This window comes from Bombyx mori, chromosome 1, assembly GCF_030269925.1.
Source record: "Bombyx mori chromosome 1, ASM3026992v2".
NCBI classification, from domain to species: Eukaryota; Metazoa; Arthropoda; class Insecta; order Lepidoptera; family Bombycidae; genus Bombyx; species Bombyx mori.
In genome coordinates, this window is record NC_085107.1 from 8578398 (window position 1) to 8600364 (window position 21967).

The following is a 21967-nucleotide window of genomic DNA, read 5'->3' on the forward strand; positions in this document are numbered from 1 at the left end:
ACACATATAATCCTATATATTTACAAACTATACGTTTGTTGGAAATTGCTAACATTATTTCATATTTCCAGATGTCCAGCCACTTGAAAATAGGTGTAGCAATGACAAAGCTATCCAAGTAGCTCCAGCACAGGAACACAAAGGCAAGGCAAGTGTGTATTGCCACATCACCCCTTAATATATCTGAAGCAAGTATAAGTAAACAATCAGAACCAGCAAAAAAAAAACTGTTGTTCCTGAGGACAAATTTGACAGTGATGAGTCAAATGCACCAGCAACAGAAGGATCAACTGTTGACTATGGGTTATAGAAGAAGAAGATTAATTCATATTTATTTAAATTAATATTAATGAATATTAATTTAAATTATCGTGCAAAATTCGTGGTCAAAACATATGTGTATTTTATAAATAAATATTCATTCTCAGTATTAATGTTGTTTTAATCATCGATTGAAAAATTGGTTCTTAATGAATTTAGTTGGAGCTAAATGCTGCTTGGAGCTTAATACTTTCGAATAACATAAACACGTGACTTTAAGCATAAACATATTTTTTAGGTAAATACTTTATTTAGCTTTGCTGGATTTATCCAAGATTTCGACATACCAAAATTTCATACAGGAACGACAGATAGATAGCTATATGATTGAATACCCTTGTAGAATTGAGCTTCGAAGAAAAGTTTATTCTTATTCTTTATTAGACTTTATTCTAGTTGCAGTGTCGGTTAGAGAAGCTTGCACAGATACTGCATAGAATAAATAGTCATTATAATTATAAAATATATTTCTGTTTACATACCATACAATTTTCATAGTTCAAATATGAATTTGGATTGATATGAATTTATTTCGATTATCAAAATAATTTGTATTAAACATTTATATTTCCTCAAAATTTCTATTTTTATAATAATGACTGTGACCACCCCATAAATCACAAAATTAAAAATATTAAAGATAACTTATTTTTAAATCATATATTAAAAATTATAAACAGATCGCGAATTAAAATATTATATTATGCCTATCATTCTTAAATAATTCAGTAATGAATTTTCGCATCGCCGCGCCGTATATAATTAATATGAATAATAGGGTATTGCCCACTGTGCTAAAAAAAACATAAATTATATTTTTTTGATAGATCTACAAACAAGCAAGTGAGTAATGCTATGTTTCCATAAATAAAAAGGCAAAAAAAAATTAAAGAAAGATATTATGCACAAGTTCAAATGCATATGTATTGTGCTAAAAGTAAAACTTGCTACTTTTGTGTAGCATTCAGCAACTTTGAAAAAACTAATCAGGTCACTATAATTAGTAGGTATTGATTTTGATTCCGAGTAAGTTGCACAGTTGTTAGATAATGTAGTTTCTTTTTGGAAGAATAACAATTTTCTAATCTTACACAAAAATGTAATGTTAAATATTTAAAAAAAACTTTATACCTATTTTCCTTTTAGGGAGTCGTCGTGGCCTAAAGGTTAAGACGTCCGGTGCATTCGTATCGAGCGATGCACTGGTGTTCGAATCTCGCTGGCGGGTACCAATTTTTCTAATGAAATACGTACTCAACAAATGTTCACGATTGACTTCCACGATGAAGGAATAACATCGTGCAATAAAAATCAAACCCGCAAAATTATCATTTGCGTAATTACTGGTGGTAGGACCTCTTGTGAGTCCGCACGGGTAGGTACCACCGCCCCGCTTATTTCTGCCGTGAAGCAGTAATGCGTTTCGGTTTGAAGGGTGGGGCAGCCGTTGTGACTATACTGAGACCTTAGAACTATATCTCAAGGTGTGTGGCGCATTTACGTTGTAGATGTCTATGGGCTCCAGTAACCACTTAACACCAGGTGGGCTGTGAGCTCGTCCACACATCTAAGCAATAAAAAAAAAATAGGGAGTACAAAATATTGATGTGTACAAAGTGAATGTGATTTAATAAAAATAATATTTCAATTTAAATTGTTTTATTAAAAATTATTCTTAACATACAGGTACAAAGGTTACATAACATTAATATTTATTCCTTTTCATATATATAAGCCCATATTTAGCACATTTGTGGAAAACAGAATCAAAATAATAATGAGTTGCTAGCCATAGAAGACCAGCATAAAAGTCTTATTAAAATCTGTTCAGTAGTTTTTGAATGAAGAGTGAAAATACTTACAAAACTTCCTATTTATAAGTAAGGATTACTTATTTAATTAAAGAGTTTTGTAGGTGGCAAACTATCTAAAAACTTTCTATTTTCCACCAAGTTGACATCAATTATCCTTCCTGCATATATATTTATTGTATTGTTTTTTTTATAGTCTAACAAGGGGTGATATAACATTTGCAATTTCTGGGAGTTTGTTGAAAAATATATTGCTTGCTTGACTTACAGATAAATCGAAATCATCAGCCAATTGAGAGAATGTTCTATTTAATGTTATTCTCATCAGACATAATATAATATTTTGTTCAGAAACATTTGTATGTTTCTCAATCAAGCCTATTATGAAACATAATTCTTGTGGAAGACCAATATATAAACGTTGTTTATTTTTCACTTTAGATAAAGTTGTTAACACATTCATTTTTTCAACTTTTTAGTCTTCTTGAGAGCTATAGTCTGAAGTGCACAAGTCTTTGATGGAGTGGAGATATAGAGAGATAACTCATAGTCAACAGTTGATCCTTCTGTTGCTGGTGCATTTGACTCATCACTGTCAAATTTGTCCTCAGGAACAACAGTTTTTTTTTTTGCTGGTTCTGATTGTTTACTTATACTTGCTTCAGATATATTAAGGGGTGATGTGGCAATGCACACTTGCCTTGCCTTTGTGTTCCTGTGCTGGAGCTACTTGGATAGCTTTGTCATTACTACACCTATTTTCAAGTGGCTGGACATCTGGAAATATGAAATAATGTTAGCAATTTCCAACAAACGTATAGTTTGTAAATATATAGGATTATATGTGTACTGTCGTAGTAGTAGTAGTAGTATTTAACTTCCTAGTCATCATCATCAGCCCATATAATATATCCCCTTGCTGGACACTGGCCTTCACTACCATTGAGAGGGTTTTTAGGCCTTAGTCCACCGCGCTGGCCTAGTGCTGGTTGGTGGATTACACACCTAAGAAAATCCTAAGAACATTTAGGTGTGCAGGTTTCATCACAATGTTTTCCTTCACTGTTAAAGTAAGTAAGTGATATTACACTGTGATAAATTTTCATTTTCACAAACTTCCTAGTACCTTATGTAATAGGAACTGAGATCCACTTGCCCATTTTGGCTACTTCCACTAACTAACTAACTATTCTCATTTTTTCTGATATTGTTATTTGATTAGGAGATCTGTGAGTGTAACTAATTATTGACAGTTACACCTACCTTGACTACAAGATGGAAAAGGTATAATAATACGACACATCTCATTTTTAGTTGTCTCTTCAATTTCCTTGATAATAGTGAGTCTTTGCCGTTTCACAAATGCAGGCCGAGGTTCACTATGAGTGAATTTTCGTTTTCTATCTGCCCGACAATCGAATTTGGATGGTAAACAGTTTGGTTTCATTCGAATTCATTTAATGGAGCTCATTATCTTGTATTGCATATAATTCTCCATGTAGTTTTCCAGCTAAAACATGAAATAATTTTCCAACAATTTCAATACATAACCTATAAAAAAAATATTAAAATGTTATTTTACTAATGTTAGGAATATAATTTCGACTGTGTCAAAATGTTATTATAATGTATACCTACATTATCTCTTGAAAGATAAATAATGAACATATTTACTTATTTGTTTATATTACCTATGTGAACTCTTAACCTATCTTTTTTATACCTTCATAGCGATAGGTATATAGGAGGATGGAAAAAATGTATTTGGTCTAACTTTACGCGAATGCACATTATTTTATTTATTTTGTTTTTAAATTTTTTAATTAAACTGTATACCAATTAATTGATCCTTCAGGATTTATAATTGTTTTTTTTTTCACGATTAAAACCGCGTAGAAAGTTTAGGCATTATAGTTGACGCATGCGCCATAGATTATACACTTATGGCATGCGCAGTACACATATTTTGTATACATTTATTCAACTAATACAATTAATTAAACAAAAAATGAGTAATTTCGAAAGAGAACAAACGTATTTTATATAAGAACAATCGAAAATGAATATTTACGAGTAATTAAGGACGAAAAAATATTAAAAATTGCAATCGAGGGGCTAACTTTTAGATATATTTTTAATATTTTTTTTAAAATAAATAAATGGGGAACAAACAATTATTAACAGTGAACAATCAAGAACAAATGATGAACAAACGAATTAATAGAAAATAAGTAGAAAACAGGAAAAAAAAATTTTTTTGAGGGGCTAACTTCATTCACCTAGCTATCAGCATATGTAGGAAAAAAAAGATAAAACCAATTGCTTTACATACTTCAACAAAAAATACTGTGGTCTATCTACTATCTATGGTTCATAGACAGTGATGTGTACTCTATGTGTGTACCGTATTTAGGTTTATTGTAGGTAGTTAGTACTAGACAAAAGTTAGAATTATATTTTTAATGATTTTCTTTAACTCATATTTAAAAAAAGTAAACGAAATAAAAATTTAATGATACTCGTTTATTATCTGATGTTTTCAAACCGTACTTATAATTCTTTATATCTGTTATAAGTTCATTAGTCGGCCAACATCATGGTCAGTAAAATGCATTGGACGGTAAGTCAAATCAAAATTTCAATTAAGCCATTCTGTAATTATAACTTTTAATTTTGGACACACCCTAATTAATTTCTAAAAAAGTAAAGTAAAGTAAAAAAAAATATGGTAAAACCATTAGCATTTAAAAATAAGATTAATGCTTCATTTGTTGTACATTGATGTACTCATTAACCAACTCATTTATGTTAAACTCATATCTTTCGCGAACTATTTTAGATACTCTTCATTAATAAAGCTCCCCTTACTAGCATAGTAAACTGTTAATGATCACAAAAGTTGAAATAAAACAAATTCCGAGAATTGGTATCTGATATAGTGTAAGGTAGACTTAAATAACTCACTGCCTTACATTATTCGAAGCATTAAGAGCTTAGGCAAAACGCAATAGAATGAAATGCTAAGATTAAATTATGTCATTGTGAAGTTACTCAAATTAATTCTTAGTATTCTTTAAATAGGCTTACTGTAGAATGCATATTTAGTAAGCCTATTGAGTTTTGAATGCAACATTTAACCTACTACTACCCTATTTCATAAAAAAAAATCTTTCTAGGTGCTCACATTGATGACCATATCACTAGTGTTATCTTCAGTTGAAACTAAGAAGCAGAAGACTGCAGTTTTATCAGATATAAGTGACATAAAAGATTTTAAAAAGATACTTAGAACTAAAACCAATGTTTTAGTTTTATTTGTCAATGAAATGAAAAAGGCACATAATATGGTAGAGGTATTTAAAGAAACTGCTGATACAATGAGAGGGCAAGCTACGTTAATTTTGATTGATTGTAACAACAGGTAATTATTTAAAACACTACTTTAAGAATCAATTGATTTAAATGAGTTTGTAAACTAATAAGACACAAAAATTATTTCAGTGACAACAAAAAACTATGTAAGAAGTTGAAAGTATCACCAGAAAAGCCATTCATTTTAAAACACTATAAAGACGGAGACTTCAATAAGGATTATGACAGAAGTGAATCTGTCAGTTCAATGTGCAATTTCCTGCGAGATCCTACTGGAGACTTGCCTTGGGAAGAGGATCCTACAGCTGTTGATATTTATCACCTTCTTGATGGAGAGGTAACTGGAACTATTAATTATTGCTAATGCCATATCATAGTTATACCATGGCGAATTTTTATCACTTCATCTATACATATAAATAAAATTGGAGTGTCTGTTCGTAATATTGAAATAACCGCTTTTTACTACATGCATATGAATATATATACGGTACATACACCAAAATAACATTTTTTACAATTTTTGTCTGTCTGTCTGTCTGTCTATTTGTTCCGGCTAATCTCTGGAACGGCTGGACCGATTTCGACAGGACTTTCACTGACAGGTAGCTGATGATATAAGGTGTAACTTAAGCTACTTTTTTAAACTAGCTTCGCCCCGCGGCGTCATCCGCGGTACGACAATAACTGCGGGTAACATCGCGGGACTCAACTATCTATAATAAAATTTAATGTTTCCGAAGCGAAGAGAGGGCGGGTCGCTAGTTTAAACAATTTACACCATTTTCATTGTAGAATGCAATAATTTGATGATTTTGATTCATTAGTTGATGTGATGTCATGATTTTGAGACATTAGCCCTACATTTAGAAAAATTCTCTAGTCATTATATTCCCTGAAAGAGCCTCATAAAATATATAAATAATGAAAAGCTTTGTTAAAACTATTTTCTACATAAAATTGACTACAAGTAAATTAGCTGTTTTCATTACTTAATCAAATTGACATATTTTATTAACTATTCATTTAATTAATTTAATAAACAATACCTTTGTGAGGTTTTGTAATGTTAAAGGCTTATTAACCTCACCTGAGTGGTCAATAAAACACTTACTATTATTACATGTCTTTTCGCATCAGCAACCGCGATGGATCGCTGCACGTTGACCACTGACTGACTAACTTATGTTGCTCATTACTATAAATGCATAGTAAGCTAAGCGGGGCGGAGTATCATTCCCCTACACCTTTAATTTAAATTAATCAAATAATAACAGTAAAATGAATAGTTTGTGTTATCAAAAATTATTTTGTTTAAGGCTATGAAATCAAAAGATTTCAGGCAAAGGGAGTTTTGTAAAACTTAATTTTGGTGATGCAGGTATGTTCAAACTAGACTGGTGAATTAAATTAAACGATGGAATGCGAATAAATACATTGAATAGTATTAAAATGACTATTGCTAAGATGTATTTAGAAGATATTAGTGAAACACAACAAAACGATACAGCAACTACCTATCACTATTCTAAATTTGTTGTTTATGCCCTCATCTAATTTATTTATTACGACAAAGTGTTCGACGAACAAACTAACCCATAGACACAACACAATGAGTTTCTTGCCACATCTTCTCAGTGGTCATGATGTGGGTACTGTGTATCGATCAAGTGGTAGATCCTACAAAGTACTGTTTTTGTTAGGACTAGTCATAGCAAATTCTCTCAGGTTGAGCTTGTGACCTCACCTACTCATACATAAGACGCTGGAATAGTCTGGATAAAACTGACAAATGCAGTTCTTGAAGAATTGTTAAATGGAATGTCCAGAGCTAACGAATATGCATGAATGCTTATAATACCACATCCTACTAATTTTTAGGACCCACTTTACAAACAAGAATTTGATTAAGTCATAAGCTTATAATATGTTGCGCTCTGATGATACTGTAAATGGCGTAAGCACATATTGATAAGAAATATATTAATCTCAGACACTAGACAAACACGGAAAATTTGCCTTACTAATGTAAATGGACTAGGCCATCCAAAATTTTGATTATGTTCACTGAAACATAAAACGAAAACAAAAGGACAGTGCCAAATTCTTCAACTCTTTGGAACATTGATTTATTGTTAGTGGCGATTGTAGTCCTAAGATCGTTTTCAGGAGTTCACATAACATTATTCTGAAACTCATCAACTCATATAAATATACCTGACCGCATCGACTTTCATTGCAGACATATCTTTTGCTAAAACATATTTCACATGTAAATAGAAAATATTTAGTTGCCCATACTCGTGTTTAAACCTAATGGGGAGTAACACTGCTCAAAACACAAAACGGGTTTGACTATACATTATCTTGTTGACATACCATGATATGTAACCAATAAAAGGCATCAAGTAAGAAACTGAATAACCCATGCCAGTATATAAAAACAACATTGCCACATCTTAATATATTTGTGAAAAACTTTATGAATCAGCTAACTCTCCCTTGCAGCTTTAAATGAAAAAACCATTAGATTACAAAAGTTCCACTTATTATTTTACTAAACTAAATGCCCACCAGTCAATTGCTCTGTGTAAATTAGATAGATATCAAAATTCTGTTAATTTATTTGCACAAAGTTTACTTTTTGTTCTAGGCCATTGTGAAATTCTTGAAGAAAGGTCCTGGTTCACACAAGAGATCTATGATAATGTTTTATGCTCCTTGGTGTGGGTACTGTAAATCAATGAAACCTGATTATGTTGAGGCAGCTGGGGATCTCAAGGTATGTTAGAATATTAGATTAATACAATTCATTAACATAATATTATTTTAATTACAATATGTATGACAAGTTATCTACAATAAATACCTTTCAATTTTCAATTCAACTTCAAAATGTTCCTTTGTCATGAAACTTGGCTATTATTGTGGATACTTATAAAAATATAATACTTTGATGCCAACAAGTTAGTCTGGAAGATCGAAGATGGATCACAGAAGCTTTCTGTAGCTATTGTTGAAACTCCATTTGATTTCTTAGAGAGGGAGAGAGATTAGAGTCCTTATCATGTAACTTGATATAGAAATCGAGATCGATATTTTGAAGTGAAAGAGAAAAAGAGAAATGTTCTGTGGAAAGGTTCTCTATTCTATAATTTCTTTTGGGGCAAAACTACTTGGTATATTTTCTATATTTTTAGTTTTTGATGTAGTATTGACCTATGATCCTATATACAGGTGTTATTAAGGGTTTTAAAATAATTTAAGTAAGTAATTTAAGTAAGGAAACCTTTTTCCAGGGCGAGTCAATTTTAGCTGCAATTGATGTAGCTAAGCCTGGAAATTCTAAAATAAGACAGTTGTATAATATAACTGGGTTTCCTACTCTGTTGTATTTTGAGTGAGTATTTGAAATCATCATATAATATTATACAGCGCAATGATTAAAGCCATCAAATTGTTGTGTTAGACCATTCACGGAACAGCTGATACACATGATTCAAAAGAGTGATGTGCCTGTAATTTTCTTACCTGGACTTTTGGGAATGGAATAACATGCTACATATCGATCCCTAGTAATAGAGGCTTACATAATTTTCAGCTTCGTGGGTTTTTAAAGAATATTACTGTCTGGCTACTGTCGTAGATAGTGAGACACACATCAGAATGGGCTCATCTGAATATACGAAAATGTGTACAATATTAAGATAATGGTTTTCCTAGCAGTAATTTAACATGTAATTGACTAGTGAAATCAAGTTTAAACAGATATTGCTTGTAGCATACTAAAAGTTTCTACATAATGTCATTCATCATGTTTTTGTATTGCCCTTGTAGGCAGACGAGCATACGGCCCACCCGATGGTGAGTGGTTACCGTCGCCCACGGACTTGAGCAATGCCAGGGGCAAAGCCAAGCCGCTGCCTACCGTCAAAAACAGTGTTTCCCTATTATTCTTATTGTTTTACATTGCTCCAGGAGGGGCCAGTTTCGCTTTCCATATAATGGTGAAAACAAAAGGCAAGCCATAGTCGAGTTTATGAGAGATCCCGTAGCTCAGCCGAAACAGAAAAAGAAAGACGTTGTTGATGAAAGCTGGGCTCGTGACACTGATGTGGTGCATTTAAATGGTTAGTAAAACGAATACTTTCATATCATTGTCAATCGTGCTTCAAAACGAACATAAACATACTAATAAAAATAAACATTAGTCACGAAACGTGTTACGTAGCGAGCAATAAAAATATGAAATAAAACGAATTAATATCGAAGCGATCATTTATTTTTCATTTACAGATAATTTAACTACATAAAAAGAATTTTACTCCTTTTGAATTAGTTAAATTATTATGTTCTAAATATTCGACATCCGAAACAAGGTCGGATCTATTTATGCAAAAGCCGTTCGTTATCTGTGTACCTACTACATACATAGATTTTTTTGCCTTTTGTGCAAAAATATTACACTACTATCACAACTACTTCTAGACTTTCAAGATTGCTAACTTAGGTTTATATCAGCTTATAAAATTTCAGTTTATTATATTAATATTTCAACTCTTTAGCTTATACATGTATTTCGAAGTTTAAAAAAGATAAAACAAGAAACAAGAAAAACTTAGTCATCCCCCATTGCTAAAATAAATATTTAAACTTTTTTTTTTTTATTGCTTTCTATGTGTGGACGAGCTCACAACCCACTTGGTGTTAAGTGGTTACTGAAGCCCATAGACATTTACAAGGTAAATGCGCCACCCATCTTCAGATATAAGTTCTAAGATCTCAGTATAGTTACAACGGCTGCCCCACCCTTCAAACCGAAACGCATTACTGCTTCACGGCAGAAATAGGCAGGGCGGTGGTTCCTACCCGCGCGGACTCGCAAGAGGTCCTACCACCAGTAATTACTCAAATTATATTTTTTTGTAAAGGTCACTGTTATCACTGTCATGCTGTCAGTAAGGCGTGCTTTTCATGAGAAAAAAGGCTAGTGAAAAAGACGAGTAGAAACTTTAATGTAATCTTCTTGACATTGAGAATGAACTAATAACATGATAAAAAAACAAATTGACATATACGTAAAATAATTATTCTTGTCAATGTGACTCGAGTATAAATAAATTTCGTGAGTTTAGGAATTTTATTTTTGGAACCATTATGATAGTTTTTTATCGTTAACGATGCGTTTTCTTCAATTGATATATCAGAATTTTTTTAAAGGTAACTCCCGAAATTTTTATTAACATAACATGTATAGAATAGCAAAGAAACGTATCTTGTAACGTAGTAGTAAGAAAAAAACCGGGTTAAACTTTCCTTTATGGGCCATCGATTTATGAGGCGATGAAGGAGGGGGTAAGGGCTTACCCCTGTACCATCCCCACCCCGCACAACCCCATGATTATGAAGATATCCATGGTTAATGTTTTTAGGTTAGAATAGCACTATTTATTGTATGTATATTAAAATAGTAAAATATATTTAGGTTAAAAACATGACATAAAATTGAATAAAATACACTTCTGCCGCGAATGGAACGTGAAACGTCAACTTTGACGTCTACATAGACGATTTTCTATGTAATGGAATTTGTATGGAAAAAAATTATATCTCGTAAACCGAAACTTGAAATTTTGCAAAAAGCTTTCTATTTATGAGTACTATCTACAAAAAATCAAACCTCAGTTCGCGAACTAGGGAGAACAGTTGTCAAGGCTTTAATAAACAAGGATCCACATGAACACGACTGCTGTGCCAAGAGTAACCGACCATGATGATGATGATGATGATTATCTATCTACAAAAAATTAAATTTCAAATCGATGGACGATAAAGGAAAGTTTAGCCAAAAACCGCTCTGTCAATTATCTCCCGTACCTACTTTTTGTGATATTGCGTTCTTCGAGCAAGAACAATCAGTAAGGGAAATCTATTGGAGAACGAAAGCTATATATAAAATAAAACATATCGTATAGGCTTCCAACTAAACGAGGTACTATATACTAACTAGATACTGATACTTTTTAATAACGCTAAATGAAGTACCTTTATTTGGAAATCCAATGTCGAACAGTAAATAAAAATGCTTATGACCGACGTATGTGTGTGGGGTAATAAATAAAAGACAAAATCTAAAAACTCCCAAACTTCCAGAGAAATATTAAGTAAACAAATTAGGTAAACAAACACAACAATTGGTAAAACACAGATAAAACAAAAAAATTCGAAAAAAAATAAATGTCGTGCTAAAAAAAGTTCTTACCACAAACTGGCTTACATACATTTTCGGTATTGGTATCCTATAATTATTATTGTATCGCATTGCACGTAAATAGCTATTAAAGCGGGTGATATTATTATTATTCTTTTCCCAGGGGACAGTTTTGACGCTATTCTAGCAAAGGCGGAACACGCACTGGTCGTATTCTACGCGCCCTGGTGTGGACACTGCAAACGTATTAAACCAGAGTTCGAAAAAGCGGCCACAAAGATAAAGACTGAAAAGGTATGTATGTATGTACACCAAGAGGCTGATGTACCGTAGATTGGGGGGAATCAGGACCCTTTCCAAATCCAACACAAATTTTTAATGGTTTTTCTTAGGGTAATACCAATAAAATTGAGATTAAAATGGTTCCGGAGGCTTAAATTTTTATATACAATGCGTTGTTATACATACTTCATTACGAAATATGCACTTGGCATTGGGGTGAATCAGGTTACGTATGTAGAAAATAGAGTTTTTCCATAGGGTTGGCACTATTTAGTTGTTAGGTATGTACCTAACTTTAGATAATTATCTTTTTAATATCTTTAATGAGTTACAAAACTTTGAAGACTAAATTAAACTATTTAATATTCTTATACACTAAATAGAAGTAATTTTCAGTTCAACAAAGTTTAATCTAACAACTCCACAAAAGTTTGTGACATCCCAGAGCTATTCCTATTCTAAATCTAGTTTGTATTCCCATCAATCTACTGTAGTTTATCGCTCGCATCAGATTAAACCGATATATACCGTAAAATCAGAAATAAAGCGAATCAGTATTGTTAATTATAAAATACACATTTTTCCAATAAGCCATGGAAGGCTTTGTCTCTTTTGAGGAGGACATCGAAATCTATAAATATAATTTATAATTATTGTATATCAGGTAATCAAGACTAAGCAGTTCTGTGCAAATCAGTATTTGAAATTTTTAGATAATGTAATGTTGCTAAAAATACAAGGCTATACATATATCAATGATACAAAAATGATTATTGTGTTTATTTGTTTGTGTTCTATGCGGACTGCCATATTTTTTTTAATAGAATTAATTATTTGATAGAATATTTTCACAAAGTTAGAATGTCTTTATAGCTTTCAGTAGATGAATAAACAAGTGAGAATTGAAAACAGGTTATTATTACTATATTATATAGTAATATTCTGTAGTAATATAGTATATCTCTTTAGCAATATAATATATCTGTAGTAATATAATATAGTAATATATGGTTTCAATTAAATGTACATCTATAGAAGGTTGCCATTTGTAGTAAAAGGCGATACTAACTAATTAACTATATGTTATAACAGATTAACGGAATATTAGCAGCTGTCGATGCTACAAAGGAGCCAGATTTAGCGTCGAGATTTGGTGTCAAGGGATATCCGACTCTGAAATATTTTAATAAAGGCGAATTTAAGTTCGACGCTGGACATGCCCGACAAGAAGACCAGATTATTAGTTTTATCAAGGTTAGATATCTAACATATAATATGTATATATACAGGGCAAAGACGAGACAGTTGAGTGCCATTTTTTTCTTTGGCCACTGAACATTTTTTTCTGGATATGAGCTATTGAAGAACTTTATTTTAAAAATTAAGAAATTTCTGGAATTTTTCAGTGTTTTTCTCTCAAAATGTCAAATAATTAAACAACAGCGAAAACGCAGTCTCAAGCGTACGTAATTATGGTCGAATTTCGATCATTGGGAGTACGCTAGTTTCATTTCATAAATAAGTCAACAGTTATTGATTACACTTCATTAGTTCTTCAATATATAATTTTTTTTTACCAGAAGCAGTGTTATTGGCCGCACTGTCACGTACCACCACCATCTGTCTATTTTAGCTACAAAGCGGTCACATGTACTGGGTTAAATGATTAGACACCCATCATATAAGATTGAGACTTACATCTCATTGTGATGCGGAATTTACGTTCTGATGTCTGTAGACTCCAGTAACCACATGGAGTTTCACCGCCCGTCTATGCATTAAAAAAAATTTTTTAAGGCATCTATTTACTTTTCTATGTTGATTTATCTTGTCTAGTTCTCAAGGTTTCGTTTGAAATTTTTTTTTACAGGACCCGCAAGAGCCACCCCCACCCCCACCACCAGAAAAGCCATGGTCCGAGGAAGAGTCTCCCGTGCGCCACCTCGACTCCTCGACTTTCAGAAACACACTCCGGAAAATCAAACACAGCATTGTCATGTTCTACGCGCCATGTTAGTTTCTAATTCAATAATCACACTTCGACAAGATTTCTATACATCTAACGAAAAATACCAAAATATTTACTTAATTCATTATACTAAATTTAAAATTGATTATTTAAAGAGTGAGGCGTCGATGGCCAAGTATCTTGATCAAGTAGCCTGATCTCCATATGCTTTTTTTTATTTGTTAGTAATCCAATGTTTATCCGAATCTGATGAGTTTTTTTAATGCGTTTTCATACGTTGCGACATAAAAGTGGATGTAGACAATTTTATTAACTAAATATCAAAGTGATTCAAGTAAGTAATCATTGTGTGACTACTCATAGTTTTTTTAATATCGAATCATATTGAATTGCGCTTAAGAAATGGCATGGCAAGATATTTCTTTCTTCGGATCGATTATTATAATTGAACTCTATCTAATATAATATAATATTTGTCTTCATATTGTAATTTCAGTTGGATTGGTTGACAGCCTTAACGCGAAACTATGAGTCAATAAATTTATTGAAGAAATCTGACATTCCAGATCTTAACGTGCTATTTTTGTATTGTAAAATCGTTGGCTTGAGGCCGTTTATACATACTTCGAGTAAATTTGTGTTGTGAATATTGTGTATATTTGCTTGTCTTTTTTTTCTTTGTAGGGTGCGGCCACTGCAAAAGCACCAAGCCTGAATTCGTTAAGGCGGCGGAACAGTTTGCCGATGAACTGATGGTTGCTTTTGGAGCTGTCGATTGTACTCTACATCAGGATTTGTGCGCTAACTACAACGTCAAGGGCTACCCGACCATTAAGTATTTTAGTTACTTTGATAAAGCGGTTAAGGACTACACGGGAGGCCAGAAGGTAACTTGTGTTGAGATGTTATTATTTTAGTAATTTGAATTAAGAAGGGTTGATGGATGTTGCTAATCGTGAGGGCTTTACATATCATATGAGATGAATGGAGGTGTTCAGAAAATTCTAGATTGCGAGTTAGACATGTAGTTTACACGTTGTCTACACATGTAGGTGCAAATGTTATATTATTACTTTTTGCTATTTTATCATCTTTGTTGTAAATTGTTGTATTTCTTAAATATATCAGAGCGCAGAGAGCGTGTATGTTCTTATAAAGAAAAGTTATGAATGTGCAACATTTTCTTTACGAGACCCTACAAAACAAAAGTGTATTTACAACACAGCTTGACAACTCTTGAAAGATAGGAGTGCGAATAGTAAAACTGTACAATAGTTGAATTAATGCGTTACACTTTTGTTTTGAAGTGTTAATGAATAAATATAATGGAGGGAGTCTAAGAACCTTACGAGTGATCAGCGCACCTGTTAGATTTCTGAATCTTCTTATGATTTTTATGTTTTAATATAAAATAGTATTTTGTCGCGGGCGCAGCTATTTCTCATTAATAGTGGTCCCGCTGTAGTCAAAATTCGACTATATTTAATTGAAATTTTAGTTTTGAACATTATTATGGTTTTATTGTCGAAGACTATTATTATACTTCTTTAATCACAGATTTCGCCAAGATTACACTATAGACAAATAATATTTAAGACAAACAATATTAATCTAGATCGGGTTATATCGTACTCCAGCACCTCCTGAGGGAAACGAGGAGGACTAAGGTCCTCCACCTCTCCCAATACCTCGCAGGAGACAACGCTTTGAAAAAGACGTGCTAGGCACTCGCCCCTTAAAACCGACTACCGACTAAACCTAATAAAATTAACTTAACTAACCAGACTAAACATACGAATAATAGAAATAATTTTAGCCTGCTTTGGAATAGGCGCGTTTTTACATGTTTTGTTTTTGTTTCAGGAAGGCGACTTTGTTTCGTTTATACACAATCAAATGGGGACTAAGCAGACTTCACAAAAGGCCCCCAAGACAACCCAGGACGCGGGTTTCGGTGCTAACGTCTTATTGGCCTTCGACGATGACTTTGAGAAGATAATATCTGTGCCCACGCCCACGATTGTCATGTTCTATGCTACATGTAAGAATATTGGCGTCGTTTGTTTGTATTATAACAATGCGATATTACAGCACTGTCGGAATTTGCGGCGATAAGCGAAAATATAAAATCTAATATTAACGTGTTTAGCACACGCTACCAATGTCTTACATTAGGCAATATTTTTTTTTTGTTAGGAGTGTGGTACACCCGTTTTCCTACAGTCGATGGTATTGATGTTATTATTATTGCCTCATGTCTCAAGGTGGGCGATGGTATTCAAAGTTTGATGTACACGGTCGTTGTTGTTGTAACGATTTAACTTAAACCAGTCGGCCTGTCAGTTCGATTTCATAATTAAATAAAAATAAAATATATCAAGGGATGAAAGGCTATTTGGTTTAAACGACATTTTAGCAGCAATAGATCCATTTAAAGTTTAAAATTTAGAAAAAATATAACGAAAAATATTCTTCAGCTATTTGAATTCAATAAACTTAATTGAAGTTCAGTTAAAAACATCGAACTGTTGATGCTTATGACAAATAAAACGCACCTTTAATGACGAAGATAAATATCGCGTACTAGCTGACCCGGCAGACTTCGTAGTGCCTCAATCGATAAATAAAAGACCTAAATTTTTCAATCAATCAAAGGAAAAACAAAATTGTTATTTTTATTTAATTCCGAGCATTTTCATATTTATCTACCTTTTAAATCTTCTCTAGACTTCCACAAATAATTCAAGACCAAAATTAGCCAAATCGGTCCGGCCGTTATCGTGGTTTAGCGAGACTAACTAACAGCAATTCATTTATATATATATATATATAAACGGAGCGAAATGTCCAAATAGCATTTGACCCCCTAGATATGTATTAAACGAATTTATTGAATTAACACACCAGAGCCACAGCTTAAATGATTTGTTGAAAATATAATTTCAAGTTACAACTAGTTAGTAATATAGTTCCGATGACCACAAGTCTTCGAACGGAAGGATGTCTACAAAAGTTTTATCTAATTATTCATGGGAGATTTGTGAATGCATATTAGTGGAAAGGCTAATTGTCGTGTGATTTTTTTTCTCATTGTTGTTTGTCCGCTATTGTTTCTGGACTTCCGACATTGACACAATGGGTGACGAAATTGATTATTAAAAATCAACACCGCGCCAGTCGTTAATTTCGACACGTAACATCTTTTGTTGGTTTAGACAACTGGCCTTAGTTAAGTGTAATCTAATATCGTTAATGCTTGCAGGAAGGAACACAAATGTATTATCAGTTTGATTCGTGTTAACTTGCTTGTGTTTTAAAACCTGAACGGATAATTGGTTCACGCCCGAAATGAGAACGGATAATTGGTTCGCGACTGAAATGAGAATGAATAATTGGTTCGCGACTGAAATGAGAATGAATAATTGGTTCGCGACTGAAATGAGAATGAATAATTGGTTCGCGACTGAAATAGGTTGTAAAGTGGTCAGTCGGACTCGCATTACGACTAGCCTTTCGTCTTATCGCATTAAAACTGTATAATCCCAAAACTTGCTAATTTTACAGGAGAGTGTTTTATTTTATTTATTTTATTTATTACACTTCATGTAAAATTTACATTGGCGGACTTAATGCCTAAGGCATTCTCTACCAGTCAACCAAAGGTAGTGCAGAGTAAATAGTGGTGGTTTTATAGGTTCAACATGTTATATTTTTCATATTAATCATCTTGGCAACATTTACTTTTTATTTTTTACCAGTTACATTATGTCTTTTAAAGTAAGATAAAATTATGTATTAATTTTGTCAATAGTAGTCAAAACATATTAGTTAAACTAAAAAAAAAAAAACTAAAACCAAACTACGTTCTTTTGACAGTATTTATGAGAAAAATACTGGTGGTACCAAATGATTCCGCATATTATTAACTCAATTTCGAATATTTTTGGAAATTGTACATTTTTAATGCGAAAAAGCGCTTTGTCTCTTGTCATCTACTGGTCACTTCATCAATGGCAAAAAGAAAATGTGGAAAGAAATTAAAATGAAAATTTAATTTCAGGGTGCAGCCACTGCGTGACAGCGAAGCCGGCCTTCAGCAGACTCGCTACAGCGCTTAAGACGGAAAATGTACCGGTGAAAGCGGTCGCTTTAGAAGCGGCTGAAAATCCGAAAGCGGCTGACTTCGCAGGCATACAAACTCTGCCCACGTTCAAACTGTTTGCGGCCGGAAAATACGTGACCGACTACGACGGAGATCGGTCCACAGAAGACTTGCTCAAATTCTGCAAGAGGCACGCCGAGGTTAAAGACGAACTGTGATCATGAAAACTTAATTAGTCAACGTGAATGATACGTATCGATTGCATTTCTGATGGTGGGCCTTAAGTGTTTTGGTTTACAATTGCGAAAAAAATGCGGTATTAGTATAATAACCTATCACCATCATCATGTAACTAAAAATATCACTATAGTTTTCTATAGTCAGTTTTTAATTGTTTTTTTCTTTCTATATACTGATTATGAATTGTATCACAGATCACTTTAGGTCCACCGTCGTCATTATTTTTTGTACTTTTTTTAATTATATTTATAGCAAATATTGGGTGCTGGTCACGTTTCCACGGTAGTTAATTATATGTAAGCAATATTTGTGGACGTGACGTTTATCACATGATAGAGCTTATCGATTTCGATCTTCTTTTTTTTAATATATAATATACAAATCATTAACGTAAAATAGTAACGTATTCGATAATTTTTTTGTCTTCTTGTATAAACATTAATTGGTGCATAATTGAGTTAATTAAGCGGAAAATCGTTAATAGATTTGTCTTTTATTTCTTAGGGCTCAAATTGCACTTGTTAATTGAACAATAATGAGTTTTGAAATGGTATATTTGTGTTATATGAAGTATATTTTTATAGCAATATTACTGTATCGATAGAACGTAGTAAATTTAGTTTATACATATCGGATATCTTTCTAATTCACTTTTTGTAATGCACCTATTCATAGTATAAAAATAATATTATATATACGTAATATTAAATATCTTTTTACATCTGTGTATTGTATGCGATCAAACTATTTATAAAGTGTAATGAAACTAACTTAATGACAATACTGTAATTCTAAACTGCCACTGTAATTAATGTATGCTAGTGTATGAACACATTCCTTGTACTTAATATTTAGTAGTAGCAGATTTAACTTAGTGAAATGTATTGATAGCGAGAAGTTTGTTGCTAGTATTTACTAGTGATAGATTTAGGCTTAAACCCCCAGGCCCGCACCGCTCTTAATGTTAGAATAATTTTCCAAAATAAAAAAAAAAAAAATTTTAATTTAATATCAATTTATATTTTTTTATAAAAAATTATCAGAACTCATTTTCAAAGGAGACTGACTGTCTTTATGTTGATTTCGTCTCTGAAATTTTAGCATTTTTTAAATTTTGCTGTCTCTCAAACCCTGCCGTCCTGTGGGCCTCACGGGGCCTAAGGGTAAATCCATCACTGAGTATTTACCGTGTTTTCAAGCATCGGATGACCTACGAATAGTTCATTAAAATTTTGTTTTCAATGAGTACACGACAATATAGGCTTTATCGGATTTGTTCCAACTTCTAAAGTAAACAATTAAAATTTTTCTTGATTCTAATTTCGACATTTCCAAAGAAAACTATCTAAAACAACGCAGTTTTAATGAAAAGTTTGAATTGTTGTGTAACACAAGAGTAGTTTCATAATACGAGCATGGAATGAATTTAATGAGAGAATAATAATGTGATGAATTTACAAAATTTTGTATAAATTCAACATATCGAGTCTAAATTCAATATTGTCTATACATAAATGAATCACCTCAATAATGTATGTTTTGGTTTTGTTGCTATTTTGAGTCTGTTATTACTCATTCGTAAATTTAATGTAAAATATACTTTAATCAAATCTTTCAACCTCCATTCATGTTTCAAACGCTTATTTGAAATTTTAAGTACAACAAACCTCTATTAATATTATATGATCTATTAATAATACAAAATTGAACTCTACTTACATACGTTCGGTGGACTAAATTTAGAAAATATAATTATTTTATATGTTGTTAAAATTCTTGGTAGCAGAATCAAAAGACAATAATGCTTGCTCCTAAAATTATACCTTGTTAAATTTTTATAAATCTTTGTTCTTTTTTAGGTAACTTGGGCTTCCAAATTAAAATTAATTCAATTCTTTGCTGACAATTTTGATTTTGATTATCTTCATATTTTTTAAAAGTATATCTATTTTCTGACCTGAAAATGAAACCTTATGAAGATTTTTATGTCCTCATCAAATTGTCTGTCTGAAATTGTAAAATTTGGAGTCGCTGATTATGGCTCTGAGAAATGGAAAGTCAGTTTAACGATTATCCTAATGTTTTTGATCGTAAAAGATTGTTTTGTAATCATAAAGCTTTGATTAATATATTGGTTTATACATTTGTCAGTGTTTTATTTGATCCCTCTACTTTGTTAGCACTTTTAACATGGACTTCTGGCCCATCGACATATGTGACAATGATGACTAGGTAAATACCAATTAATAGTTTCATGGTCCGAAATTTGTGTAAGAGAAGTGTTACGGGGTAGAAACCGAATCCTAGCACTAAAGGTTTGGATTTGAAGGTGGTTCTAAAATACATTCATGTAATTAGAATCGATCGATTTACAAAAGTCATAAAAAAACGAGTTGAACAACAACTCTATTTCTAAATATTAGTATGTTGAAATGTGTGAAGAGCGATTTTGTTTTAATTCCGCACTTAATAGGCAATAGTTACGTAGCTTTGGTTCGTTTGTAAAGTTTGTTGCAACTTTAACACAAAATCAAATCGTCGCAAAAAATAAGCCATACAAGACTACATGTTTTATTATAATAATAAAATTATTACGATACACGTAAAATTTCGAATAACTTCAAATAATTCTAACGTAACGAGAAAGATTTTACTGTGGGCGTCTAAATAATCATAATTATTTTAAGTATAGGTCCGTTTGTGGTGAACGTATGTTTATCCACACCCATCGGCCAGTTAACACAATAATAAGCGACGTTCTCCGTGGAATAACGTATAATAACGTAAGCGAGCGAAGGAGAGTAAGTATACTAGTTTTCGGAACGGGTTGAGGTAACAAACGATTTCCTTACTTCCTGGCTTTAGAAGTGCACTGTCCGTGGCTTTCTACTACGATACGGCCTCTCGTTACGAGACATTTATAATATTCGAACATCAACATGTTTCTTGTCAATAAAATTGCCTACTGTTTATGCACGTAAATACTTAAATTATTTTTAAATACAGGACTTCAAATTAAAATAATTATATTACAACCCTTTCAGAAGAAAAGTACGAGGCTAGTGCTAGTATTTACGCACTGTTTATCATATATATATCAGTGCTTTACGACTTAAATTACACTTTTAAGATTCACATTTTAGTTCATGATAATTTATAAATTTTAAAGTCGTTAAATTCTTGAAATTTAGTTTTAATTGAATCGGAGGAAATGAGAAAAGTAGTGTGATAAGTCGATATTATTATATACTACCACTAACTTGACTTATTAGTCAAGAAAATAATTACATCCAGTTGTTTCTTCTATTCGAATCAATTCGCAGGATATCTGCCTATTACTCGTACCTTTACAAGAGGTAATATCGAGTTATCTATAAAATATTCGCCGTTAAGAGATCTAGTCCTTTACATATTATATGATAGTGTTGCTATGGTAACAATCGAAGCAGGGTGAACCAAATAAAAAAAAACTTAAAATACTTAAATAAAAAATTGTGAACAACGGTACAAGCCTGTGCAAATGAAAAGGACAAGAAAGTGTATTACTGCCAAGTACTATTCCTAATTTAATTTTTTCTGGTTCCCACCAAAGGCAAACGAGCGTACGCCCGTACATACGTAATCATGGTTAACGATGTTCATGGATTTCCGCACTGCCA

The 21967-nt window shown here is 32.3% G+C and overlaps 1 protein-coding gene and 1 long non-coding RNA gene across 3 annotated transcripts; one reads left to right on the forward strand and one right to left on the reverse strand.

Moving 5' to 3' along the window:
• Positions 1–1963: 1963 nt before the first annotated feature.
• LOC134198926 (uncharacterized) lies at positions 1964–4412 on the reverse strand. Its single transcript, XR_009973211.1, has 2 exons — positions 3396–4412; positions 1964–2909 (listed from the first exon to the last, which is right to left on the reverse strand). It is a non-coding gene; the product is annotated as an uncharacterized LOC134198926 (long non-coding RNA).
• Positions 4413–4499: 87 nt separating this feature from the next.
• Positions 4500–20453, forward strand: LOC101747219 (protein disulfide-isomerase A5). 2 transcript variants are annotated; one of them, XM_021350459.3, is made up of 13 exons: positions 4500–4752; positions 5309–5553; positions 5634–5841; positions 8158–8286; positions 8804–8904; positions 9483–9634; positions 11879–12009; positions 13090–13251; positions 13868–14009; positions 14651–14853; positions 15830–16007; positions 18027–18268; positions 20168–20453. In XM_021350459.3, exons 1-13 carry the CDS (start codon positions 4729–4731, stop codon positions 20243–20245), a joined length of 1995 nt encoding a protein of 664 aa, XP_021206134.1. In that variant the 5' UTR covers positions 4500–4728; the 3' UTR covers positions 20246–20453. The 2 variants fall into 2 exon arrangements, with proteins under 2 accessions (XP_021206134.1, XP_037867845.1); XM_038011917.2 differs by lacking the exons at positions 14651–14853; positions 15830–16007.
• The last annotated feature ends 1514 nt before the right edge of the window (positions 20454–21967 follow it).